Source organism: Chlamydotis macqueenii, chromosome 7, assembly GCF_036417535.1.
Source record: "Chlamydotis macqueenii isolate bChlMac1 chromosome 7, bChlMac1.mat, whole genome shotgun sequence".
Taxonomy (NCBI): Eukaryota; Metazoa; Chordata; class Aves; order Otidiformes; family Otididae; genus Chlamydotis; species Chlamydotis macqueenii.
This window is the reverse complement of record NC_141562.1, coordinates 4750941-4763837: the sequence shown is the minus strand read 5'-3', so window position 1 is coordinate 4763837 and position 12897 is coordinate 4750941. Positions and strand designations below refer to the sequence as shown.

General features: G+C 40.0%; 1 protein-coding gene across 6 annotated transcripts in view; it reads right to left on the bottom strand.

Moving 5' to 3' along the window:
* ZMIZ1 (zinc finger MIZ-type containing 1) overlaps positions 1–12897 on the bottom strand; it is a 359859-nt gene that overhangs the window by 128272 nt on the left and 218690 nt on the right. For all 6 annotated transcript variants that reach the window (XM_086752207.1, XM_086752205.1, XM_086752210.1 and 3 more), the window contains one exon: positions 5506–5611. In XM_086752207.1, coding sequence (XP_086608333.1) covers positions 5506–5611 — 106 coding nt within the window. The remainder of the gene's footprint in view (positions 1–5505; positions 5612–12897) is intronic.

Genomic DNA, 12897 nt, shown 5'->3' with positions numbered 1-12897 from the left:
GTTCTTCACCAGCTTCCAGCTACAGCAAGAACCACATTATAAAGTCAGTTTCATATGTTCACGGAATTCCATCTTTAAAAGGCAGTTTGATTCTCCATTTTCTTTTTTTCTGCTCCCTCCTTCCCCACTGTCATTCTAACTGAAAACCTTTTCCAAATACCACTGCCCTAAGAGTTCAGTATTTCCCCATTATTTCAATTATTTATTCAATTTACACCTGTATGTTTGTGCTAACACTGTCCTGTAGCTTCATAGCTCTTCTTGTTCCAAGTTGTTTATTTGCTAGTCTTTACATGCATTCCATAACTCTGCTCAGCTTTCATTTCACAAACAACCCAAGCCAAGCTCTTCTGCTCTGCTCATAAAGGTGCCTACGCATTCTTCTTGTCAGCCACTTTCCTAAGTACAGGTACAGCATTTCTATTCCTTCTCCAGTCATATGAGACCATTTTGACTTGACTGATTTGCTGAAAGTCTTTGGTGTGAGGCATGAGACTGACAATGCATATGCTATTTCTTTCCAAATGCAGGCATGTCGATCATCCGATCCCTTCAAGCTGGAGGGATGCCATCAGCCTTGGCTGTAGTAATTTACATTCCATATTTGTAAGCCTTTTAGCCGCCTCACTTCGCCTTGTCTCCACAAAAAAAAAAAAAAAAAGTGAGCATTATTATTGGAAGCTTAGGCAAAGTGTTCATCCAGCCTTATGGTCCCCCATAATCTAAAGATTATCCTTACTTTCTACTTTTTCCTCACTCATATTGCAACCTCATTTCTTCTCTCCTTTTCTCTCATAAGTTTGATTTGATAACACACCAAAATACACTTTGCCCAGTCTATACTATTGCTTCAAGCAAGGCAGTAAAACATGTTAGATGACATACCCTGGCCAGGACATACCTTAGGTCTCAGTATCTTGTCCAGTGATGTTTTAACACCACCATTTGCCAGTATTCTCACTGCAAATACCTTTGCTAACCCCGATCCATTTTATGCATAGCTTTGGAATCAGATCGACTAAGAAGAGGCCTATTATTTTCGTTATATTACAATAATTAAAGCTAAAGAAATAAACAAAACATAACATAAAATCCTCAAACACCATGAAGTTTTAGTTTATGCTTCATATTAAATCAAGATTATTAAGTAACACTGCTCTTGAAAAGTAAAATCAAAAGCACACCAGGCAAAGCCTAAGGGACTGAAAACAAAGCAGTATCAAAAAGGGGACTATCACAGCATTTGTTTGCTGTAGGTTCTCAGTGATTGCCAAAGTACCTTTTCTGCATAGTTCTGCCCTCAGGCTCCTTCCTCCCTCTCTCTTCACAGAGATACTGAACACTGTCCTTCTCTGACAAAGCTCCTTGTATGATCTCACCCTGTCGTCCCCTTGTCTGGCCTCAGCTTGGCCTCCTGACAAAAGCAAAAGTAGCTACAAGAGCAATGAAGTTCAGTAGCTTGATATAGTTGGGGTTTTTTTTAATATTTCTAAACAGAAAATTATTATTATTTTTTAAAATAAACACTCTGATCAGTGAACTCTGTTTTACTTGAATAGCAGACCTTAAAGCAAAGCTACCAAATCACTTAATGTTCTACAGGAAGGATAAAAGCACCAGATACCATGCTCAGAAAAGCTCCAAGCAGGCACTATTCAGAAAGAAGGTCTTCAGGCTTAAGGAATAAACACCAGAATACGCAAACACCCATGCACTCACATACTAAGAGTGACTGAGCTTGCTGCAGTTTGAAAGCAAATGAGCAGGCAGCAAACCTGCTGGGCCATTCCCTATAGGTGTCATAACAAGGCAAAGGAATTTGCCGTGGAAGGTTTGGGGAGCAGCTGTCACCGAACAAGACACACATATTTTTAAAGGCTTTGTCATTTGTCTTCAGGGTGGGAAACGCTGTATTTGACCTCCTGCTGAGGCAGCAGCACAGATGCAGCAGCATGGGCTAGAAGAATAAAAGGAGGCACAGCTATTATTTCAGGTACAAACACCAGAAAGTGGAGACAAAAGGCACAGTCATTAAATCATCATTACTATTTAAAAGCACAGATGACAACTTTTTATTATTTTTCATGCTACACAGGTCTCCCCTCAAAGCATTCTCCAAAACAATTTGTATTAGCTAATTGTTAACTATCTGAACAGCCAAGTAGAAAAAGCACAGCATCAAATACTGTCTCAGCAACACCAAAGGGTCCTGGATGGGAGATGCTAAGCAGCTGACAGCTCTTGCTCTGTTCCCCCGTGCCTTGCCCCTGGCTGAGGCTGTGCCACCTGAGAAGGCTGCTGTCCCGCCTGGCTCCAGCCGCTCATCTCTCCCTTATTTCCCCCACGCTTGCCTGTACTCTGATCTGCCATCTGCAGCTCCCGTAATCACTCCTCAACCTCTTCAGCTTAGCAGGGAGCCACCATCAAAACAGTTTAAACCAACTGGGATGAAACAGCACAGGGCCAACAGCATGAGCCAGGGGTGTGGATTTCCCACACAGCTGACCCAGTTTGGCATCTGGGTGCTCTGCCCTCTAGCCTCAGGCTCCAGCCCTCTTCCATCAAGTACAACTGAGACCCTTGGGCACTACCACAGGGACCCTCGCTCTCCTGGGGCCCTGCAGAGAGCCAGCTCAGGGAGAGAGTCAAATGTAAAACAAGCTGTACCAGCAAAAGCTCTTCTGCCAGTACAGGTCTCTGAGCAAGCGCAGGCTAGGAATCACCAGAAAACAAGAGCAGGACTACCTAAGCTGCACTGCTTCAGCTGCCTCTGCAAACCAGCAGACCTGAGGGACACCAGGCTGGGGTGGTCCACCTGCTCCACACAGCAGAGCTGCAAAGCCACCACTGCCAAGCCACTCCAGGTGTCTCAGCCCACAGGACATCAGTCAGCAAGCCCTGCCCTAAGCTGTGAAGAGGTACTAATAGTGGATAGCCCTTGAAAGGATTTGGTGCAAATGTTTTCCCCAGCATCCACCTACTCAAATGTGTTTTAACTAGAAAAGGGCTTTTTCTCCTTACATTTCAGAACATCAGACACTAAACAAATATGGATTAAAAATGTTTCCAGAGCAATCCCTTTGGCAGCAGTAAATTCATACTTGGAGGAATGAATTCAAACCATTGTAAATTCCTCTTAAGCTTGGAGGAAGGGAAAAACAAATGGTTATTCATTAAAAATAATGCCACTGGATATCTACATCAGGGGACTTCTGTAGGAAAGTGACTGCAAGAAGCGTTGAAGGTGTCTTTCAATAGATGTAACAGAAAAAAGCACGAGTTACTCAAAACAACATGCAAGCACCCTTGACAACAACTTAAGCAAATCATGAAAGGCCACTTTCAATGATGCACACTGTTTACAACAAAAAAGCAAAGGACAATCTCAGCATTTTTAAAAAAAACTGAATGAGGGAGCAGAGCCACTGCTGCTTGAGAAATGAGAAAATGTTAATACACTCAGATGTGGAAATTAACCCTTTCAAAAAGTCAAGATGGTCTGAAACAACCTCACATCTGTAATTCAGCCTGTTAGTCTTTCAAGTTGCCTATTCCATGATGTACCTCTCGCAGATCGTATGTGGGTATGACATCCTTAGACTAGGCACTACATGTGACATTTCACAAAACATGTCATGGTATGCCCCGAAATACGAGTATTTAATACAGACAGTAAGAGCACTAAAAAGCACACTGTGGATGGGCATGATGAAATCCATGGAATAACTGGTGAAACAACTGTGTACGTGGTAAAACTAAAGCAGTTGTGAAAGCAAATATTTAACATCATTGGAAATAAATTAGTTGTATGTGCAACTGTGAAAGAGAACTGAAGGTTTTTAGAATACACTGAGAGAAGAGCACATGATTTCATTACAAGCTTTCCCAGTACTGTATTAAGTAACAATGGAAAGATTGAAACCTGTACAGAATACTAGGGTCATGAGTTGGGGGAAAAAAAATTTTAAAAAATAATATATTTCCAAAAAGTAATTACTTGTAGAAATCAAACACTGACACTGGGCTTTTCTGGTATGTAATGACTGAGCAACGGTTTTCAAGACTACCCCCTCTTCCAAGCCCTAAAGGAAAAGAACTACAACACAAAAAGATCCGAAAGATTCACAACCTCACCTTCACTAACACAGTGATGGAGACACACCTTGGGAAGAATTTGCAAGAGAGGAGGTACAACTACTTTTAAGAAGTATATTTTCAAAGGACATAAAGTTTTAACATCTCACTTAATGCACTCATATAGCTGTAAATCCTGATTTGACAAGCTTTAAAAAAAAAATCAAGAAGAGATGAGATAGAGATATATTGGATAAACTTACTAGAAATTCAGAAAAAAAAGGGAGATTGTGCCTGGTCAACTGAATGTTTTATCTTCCACAGAATTTTCTGGGATGAAAATCAGACTATTTATTCAATGTTTAATAAAAGTAATGATGCCTTTCCACACACCAAAAAATACATCAATAAGTCCAGTTTATATGCCTTGATGGGAAAGCCGCTTTTACACGAGGAACCACTTAGAGCAGTTAGGACAAAAGGTAGCCCATGAGTAAAGAAGTTTGAAGCTGATAAAAATTGAAAACGAACATGAAAAGAAATGTTAACACCCCATCAGTTGGCTACAAATTAGTATTTCAGAAGAAGGTAACGTTTTCTGATGTTTTAAAACGAGGACTGCATACGAGTTTAGTACTAAGCAGAAAAGCTACCCATGCTCAGTCTGGAATGGAACAGTTATCTGCCCGTTTTCCAAGCCACTGCACATTATGTTGACATTCATCAGCTAAGAAAAGGAGAACCAGAATTAAATGCTCCAGTTAAATCAAACATGTGAGAAGCAGAAAGATCCTGAAGTACATTTTCTACTTTTACTACACAGGGAAGCAATGGCAGTACATCATGATCAAATACCGCTACTTGATCAGAGCCTTATAATGGATTATTGCCATAAAATACCAGAAAAATGGCTACTTAATACTGGAACAATAGCACTGCCACCTACTCTCGGCTCAAAATTCTAACGTTAATGACTAGATGTAGGAGAAACCATGGCACTTCTTTGCACAGACATATGCAGTCAAGGAATAAAAGTTTGGTGACAGATATATCAGGAGTGCAGAATGAATGTGAAGGACTTTGAGGCTGACACACGACACGAAATCAGTGGTTTACCAAGATGGAGGGGCCTGAGAGTGTTCATTCTCACCATGAAATTACTGAACATCTGTGCTTCTGGAAGTAACATTTCATCTAGAAGATCAAACAGGGCAATGAACAGCACTAGCTGGGGAAAACACAAATTTCCAGAGTCATGTATCCTCTGAATGGCATGTCATTAAAGTGCTAAAAGCAGCAGCACTATTACCAGCAAACACGTATTTGGTTTTGGTTTTGTTTTTAAAAGAATGCAATACAGTTGCAGGTAGCATTTATTCAGAATATGACCATCCAAGAATCAGTAATACACTGAAAAAAGGCTTTTCCTACCAGCTGATTTTGGAGTGAATTTGTCCCTGTTGGCTGCACATACTGCCAGTAGCCTGTATCCAAGATCCAAGTCAAATCCTTGCTGAGCTGCCACTCGACTAACCACCTGCAAAGGGAAAGAGAGAAAGCTTCATTAGGGGTTACTTGAGCTCTTTGCGAAGTTACATTCACCTGCTTATCAGCACTAATGTCAGAGAACTGAATCTGCTGCAACAGCCACAGTACAAACATGGTATGAGGTACTGCTCTCCAGTAGTTTCCAGTGCAAGCACAGCAAACCGAACACAGGAGTCTGCGGGTGATCTGGTTATTTGACCACTCGCCAGAAGAAGGCCTGGTAGTTCCATGAAAATTGGAGCAACAAAGCTTTTACAGAAGAAATAATGCAAGATAAATGTATGTACTTGAGACTTCAGGACGAGAGGTTCCCAAGTCTTTCTCTGTCTCACAAGCAGTTCCTGGCCCTGTTCTCAAGAGCCATGCCCAGGTCCTTTAGGTTACAGTGCCCTCCTCCACACTGATGGGCAGTGTTCTGCTACGCTGTGATCAGTGTCACAGTTGCTGCGTTTCAACAATAGTGTATTGGGAAGCACATTTGCTACAGTTTTAGAATAAATAGGCCTGTGCAACAAGTATTTGCCAAACACATTAAATAGGGAAAGAAGATTTTTCTTTTTTCCTTTTCTTTTTTTTTGGGGAGGACTGATCTAGAAGAACTAGCAAAACTAGGCAAATCAAAGACCGGGGTTAAGGATGAAAAACAGTCAACTATTTCTCCAGGCCAGCAAGTCAGCTATCAGCCAAGAATGTATCCTCATGAAAATCTGTATAGTATAAACACAATACTGCAGTCACTCCGGCAAACTATGCCAATGCTACACACAGCAGAGCTTTTATATTGCCTTCTAGTGGCACAGGATGACTTTAAACTCAGAGGCATAGATAAAACATTATTCTTAACATTGCCATTACTGCTTTGCATTGAAACAAAGGTCAAAGAACTCCACAAGAACACCATTTCCTTGTGTGAAGCAAAAGAAATCCCCTATCCTAAACAGCTTACAATACAAGAAAACATCCTTTTCCCACCCCTATCTCTACCTGAAAGCTTCTTTCTAGTGACAATGCAATTATCTGTGTCCAGGACTGGTTCTCCCCCAAAACAGCAACAACACAGAACAGAGTGAAGAACCAACATACACGATAACCCAGAAATAGTAAACACATGCAATATTCTGTCCTATCTACTATTACATGAATCTTATTATTCTGAACTTTTTCGACAATCCACTTTTCCTAATTAACAATTAAGAACCAGATTTCTTTCCTAAGAAAGAATTAGCATGGATAAAGTTCCCAGGTAGATTTTTGTTGTGTCTGTTGTTCCTATTAAATTACAAATTACAGATTCACATTACTTTATCAGGTGGGAGTGCCCCCTCCCTAAATTTTTTTAACTCTCCCAATCTCAAAATTGAATAGAGCACTTCAGGGAAATGAAATGAGAATTTGGGATAATCAGTACAACACAACCCTAGAACACATCTACTGTTTTATCTCCTGTTTCTCTTTACAGTTACAATGGTAAGTTTTAGATAGGAAAGAAAAAATAATTTGCAAATTATAATGCATTTTTGAAAAAACAAACAACAAAAAAACCCATTTCCGACTTCGTAGATCAGCCTTTAATCCTTTACACTTAAAAGTTGTATTGTTAACATCCTGGCTAAGATTCTAGGTCCAAACTTGCAAAAACAAGATAAAATAAAAAAAATGCAAGCAAAAGAACAAGATATCTCATATTTCATGCTAAGCAACAGGAGTGAAGAGTGATGGGTGCTATGAGATCTGGAAGACACTTACACACATGTAAATTAACTGTTCCCCTTTCCTACTTCCAGTATCACCATAGTTCAGCTACTGACAGGTAGACATTGGGGAAGGGATGAGTAAGAAGTAGACAGAAAACTCCTCAAAAAACCATCTTTTTAAAGGCTCCTAAGGGCAATGTCTCATTAACGTGTAAACATTATTCAAACTTCTTCAGGCATCACCTACTGTACCATCACAGAGGAATGCATTTCAGAGTGCTACTCAGGTCTGTAAAGTAAAGGATAAAGGGCCCTTCCATTTTCTGTTTTGAAAAAGCACACTACCATTGAACTATTTATTTTGAAACTGGACAGGAATGAAGGCAGATACACGTGCTCATCAGTGAGCACATGGTACCTTAAGAAACACGTCGTCTGCTTATACACTTGGTCCATTTTAAAACATGCAGCTATGAATACAGAGACCCTGCTGGCTAGAGGCCAAGTCACTCCTCTCAACTGACATCTCGCTAACTGTGGAAAAAATTCTACACACTAACTCAGGAAATACAGAGAATCATAAAACCTTGAGCCCACGAAAGCCAATCTACGATTGCAATGTCTTCACTGAATAGACTGTAGAGTCTAGGCCAGTCTGAGTCCTAACAATAGGCTGAGGCCTAACCTGTTACGCTCTCATTTGACATCGGCTTCCTTTTCTTAATTTCCTCTGCCAGAGAAAGCACTGCTCTGTACCTCACCATGGCCAAACACAGAACTTCCAGACACCAGGGCGCGTAACCCCGACACTGACTGCAGCCCGATGGCCACGGCATTGTCCTACTAAAGCCTACCTCAAAGCAGTGAAGCTATACCTTAGCAAGCACTGCAAGAGAATACTAAGCATGAGAAGGCAGAATCTGAATTTGCAAGTCTAGAAAAGTCAGCCAGTCAAACTATTACTTATTGCTCAAGTTTTTAATAAAAAAAATAGAGGGAAAACAAATTGCAAATTAATTTTAGCTAAAAAATAATAAAAAAAAAATCTAAATTTGGAATGAATTGTTTCCACTGACAAACTGCACAAACCCCCCTTCTTTCTCTCAAAATAAAAACAACAAACCCCTCAGCTACTTAATAGAAAACAGACATTTCTAATAAAATTTCCATCTTGCCAAGAGTCATTTTCCACATAGGTTTTTCTTCTATGCACTCCACTAGATGTGGAAAGAGGCAAAAAAAACCTGGTAGAACCATGCTCAAGAGGGCTTTCTGTGGGCTCTTCTCCCCGAGCCCTTGGTTTTTGTACAGCACTCCTCAGCAATCCCCTTGGTCACACGAATAGGGTGGTTCGCTTTTTATTTCCTGCTTCTGCATAGGCTCACAAATTTTTGTATTAACTGTATTTTAAATTTAAAGTTTTTCTTTCAACTGTGACAGCTAAAGACTGACTTTTATTTCAAAACGAAAATCCAACAGAACAGATCAGATGTCCTCCAAAGTCTCTGTTTCAGGTTGCCTACTCAAGTCAGACAACTGCTCGTTCGGTACCTGGAAGGCTTTCCTCTGGTGAATCTGTATGCTAGGGACCTCCTGGCCCTCTAAATTAACACCAAGACTTCTCAGAAACAAGATGACAAATGTGACACAGGCATATGATCCAGAAAATGCAAAGAACTAACTATGAGACATTTGGTAAGTTCAATATGATTTAAGTCAGCGGACTCTGCTGAAATTTACCTTAGAGTGCCTCAAAGGAACTAGCTCGGGCAAACCTCGCAACTGCTAATTGTGATCTTCAGGAATTCATTCAAAACAGTGACCCTGGAGGCACATCAAATCTCTGGTTTTAAGATGGCAAAAAGGTGAATCTCAGAAATTACAGGTACCCAGACAGACAAGAAAACAAGTTACTAAACAAGTATTATGTGAGTAATGCAGAACATCATCATGAATCCATCAGCACAGTGCAGTCTTCTTCTTTGACAAGTTAACTAGCCTTCTAAGTCTAAGGAAGACAGTAGATGTAACATATCTTAATTCTAGACTAGAAAATGTGTATATGAAATCCCAGCTTGGGGAAAAGAGTAGACACCATACTCCCTTAGGTCTGTCTCAAGACAAATCTCAGCAACTGCAGACATCTGCTGCTGACTGGAGCCACCCAGCCCAGTCTAAACCCTGTGTTGCAGGAACTCTCTCAAGTTTGAAACCTCCTCTAATTTTGATCTTACTCAGGTAACAGAGCTGATCAGATGGGATCAAGTTAACACAGTTCCAATTATCCATTCAATGTTATGGCTAAGTGATATGACACCACTTACAAACCTACTCAGGCTTCCTCTAACTACTAAGTCAGGTTCAGCACATCGGCAAAAATTCAGAGAAGATGCAGACAGCACCATGTGTTCAACCACGACTTAACTCTGCAACACTGTAAGCACGTATCTTAGCTGACCTCAGCATACATACCATTAAAGTCCATTGAAAAGTACTGCATTTAAAAACCAGAGTAGACATAGTTGCCAGTGATACCACAATCATAAATTGAGATCATCATCCTTTATTATGGTTGAGAGGGGTGCTTGGCCAGCCCAAAGTTCAACACAATAGTTCTCTATGTTATTTTACAGTAACAGCTGAGACAATTAGACCTCACAAAAGCTATCCAATTTCCTACACACACTTTTAACACCTAGCTTTTATTTTAACTTAGATATGGTGCTGACAACTATTTCAAGCTGTGTCTTTAAAGGAACATAGACCTTACTTGCAAATAAACATTATTGTAACATTTACTGCCAATAAGAAAATTTGATTATCTCAAACTTTTGAAATCTTTAAACTGAATAATATTACATTCATAACTGACACACTGCATTCACGGCCTCCGACACCGCTCCGCAGAGTTCCAGATACCTGAACCCTCAGTCATTGACAGTGAGGGGAAAATGATGAGAATGAAGTTTTAACAACATGAAAAACAGAAATTTGGCTACCAGCTGAATTTAACTGCAATACTTTTTTTTTTTTCCTTCTTCTTTCCTTTCTCCTTTTGTAAGGCTAGGAAACTACACCATAGCAAGCTCCACTCCCTGCCCTTCTTGTCATCATATCACAAAGTACTGGAACAACGTACCTCTTAACCCAACAGGCCTGTTCAAGAGAGCTATATGACTGCTTATTACAAAACTCCCTTCCCATTATGCTGCACTTTCAATAAATTTCTTAACTAGCAGCAGTCAAGAGCACCCCCCCCTGCTGGCATCAGAATGAATTTTACCAATTCAATTTGCTGGCTGCTCAAAACTAAAAATGCCAGCTGATTGCTAGTTCAGACAGCTCTGTGTTCAGCCACTTGTGCATACTTGAAATTATCTGAATGCAGTTTGAAGACTACAGCAGAAATTTTGTAATTAGAATTCTGCAATGTAGATGGTAATTTTTCCCCCTCAGTAACACACTAAGATCAGATAAACAGGAAGCAAATTGAGGAATTTTGCAACATGAGTAGTGATCTGCCTCAAACAGAAAAGAAAAAAAAAAAAAGGAGGGAGGGAAAGGGAGGAAGAAATCTTTGTGATCTGAAGTCCTGGTCTGATGAGACTCCTACACTGAGGCAGCAGAAGGGCTGCCTCAACAATACAGACAATCAAAGCATGTCAGTAAAGTTAGATATCACTAATTAGTTCCTTGCCTTTGATGCTTGAGAACAGACATTACATAGGTTCTACAAATGTTAACAACACTACAGAGCACTTGTATTCAAACTAGGGTTTTCTCAAAATTTATTTCCCACCCCATTAGTGGATAAGGACCACATTTTCAAAACAAAATAAACCAGTACCACTGCCATCTACTACTTTTCTTTACACTTCCTGCAACAGTGAAGTAACCATGCACATAAGAATATCTCCTCCTTTACATCCTCTTCCTCAACAACCTCTAACAACCATAAACATAGAAGAGAAGATCACTATACTCAACCCTTTCCATCTGAAATTTTCTCCTGGGGACAGATGTTGAGATTTTGCTTTAATTAAGCCAGCTGATCACTGGATCACTGCAATACTGTTGCCACCTGAGTCATGGCAGACACTGAACAATGACATGGATGAAACATACAGCCATTATACAAAGAAAGTGATACAGGAATTCCAAAAGCATTTTAATTTGGACAGCAACACATCACAAACAAATATTTTAAAGCTGCAAAATAACCCATGTCTTGACTAATAAAATGAGGTTTAAAAGGGGGCTTTAGGACACCACGAGGTCATACAAGAGTCAGTAACACCGAGTTATTTGATAGCATTACGAGCTGCTCTGAAGCAGAGTGTTCTGTGCCTGCTGGCTGTACTCTGACGGTACAGCACGTACGCAGCCCTGGAGTAAACACATGAAAACTGTGTGCTTAACAAATACATGGAGAGGACGATGGAAGCAGAATTTGTTCCATGTGAACTTTTTGCTCTGGAAGTCCTGGACACAAAGACTAAATGCAACACTTGTATGGCTATAATGGGCAGCTGCATCCTGCCATTTTCTGGGTATAGATATGCTGAACCATCTCTAGCATCTGTAATGACTCACATTCAGATCCTAACCTGATTTCAAAACTGATTTTTCAATGTCATATATTGATTTGTTTATTACATACATTTCAGCATTAAACGGAATGAACCCAGCCAGGTGTGAAGGCAATGTAGCAGCAGATACCTTGTGAAGACATTAGCATTAGCTCGATTTTGTTGGTTTTGCTCTCTAAGGCATCCTGTTGTGGAAACTTGACATTATTGAAAGATAACTGCTCTTGGGTTGTTGAGGGGTTTTTTTTGTGTGTTTTTTTTTCTTTTTTTTTTAAAAAAAGTAAATTACATTTTAATTACATATCAGATGAGCTAAAATAGATTTCTGTATCACGAAACTGAAAGCAGCTATTTTTTTTCTTAAAATTACCTAAAAAATCTCAAGTCTCAATTCCAGGATTTTCCAGAGAGAAATGCAATTCAAAAGAATATTGTACCATGTATCAGTATCACTAAAACATGAAGCTATAGCAGATACTTTGTCAGTTTAACACAGATGCTTGTTATTTCAGCAAGTCTCTTCAGCAGTACAGACATCTAGTAAGAGCTACAAGCAGCACAAAAGACTTAAATGAAATCCATATTCTTCAGATAGAGCACAACTAGGACTTTGGGTGTTGCTTTTCTTTTATTTTCAAGAGGAAACATTGCTTAAACAAACATGGGCGAGTATCCCACATTTGATGACTGACATAGACCCAACATTTGGAGAGCAAATCTAGAGCATTCAGTGGGGAGAAAAAGCATTTTAAAAGACTATCTCAGCATAGACTTCTGTGGACAAACTAGGGTAGGAAATGCCATCCTTTGGATGGAAAGAGAGACCCGTGGTCCTAACCACGGTGGTCAGAGACCCCACTTTTCACTAGAGGGGCTCTGTTACATGCAGTGCTTTGTCCAAGGGCCAGCTCAGGTAAGCACACTCTATTTGCCTAAATTCCTCCTACTGTCCAAAACAGTTGTGGTGGTGTATTTTAATTTCTTAGACTAAG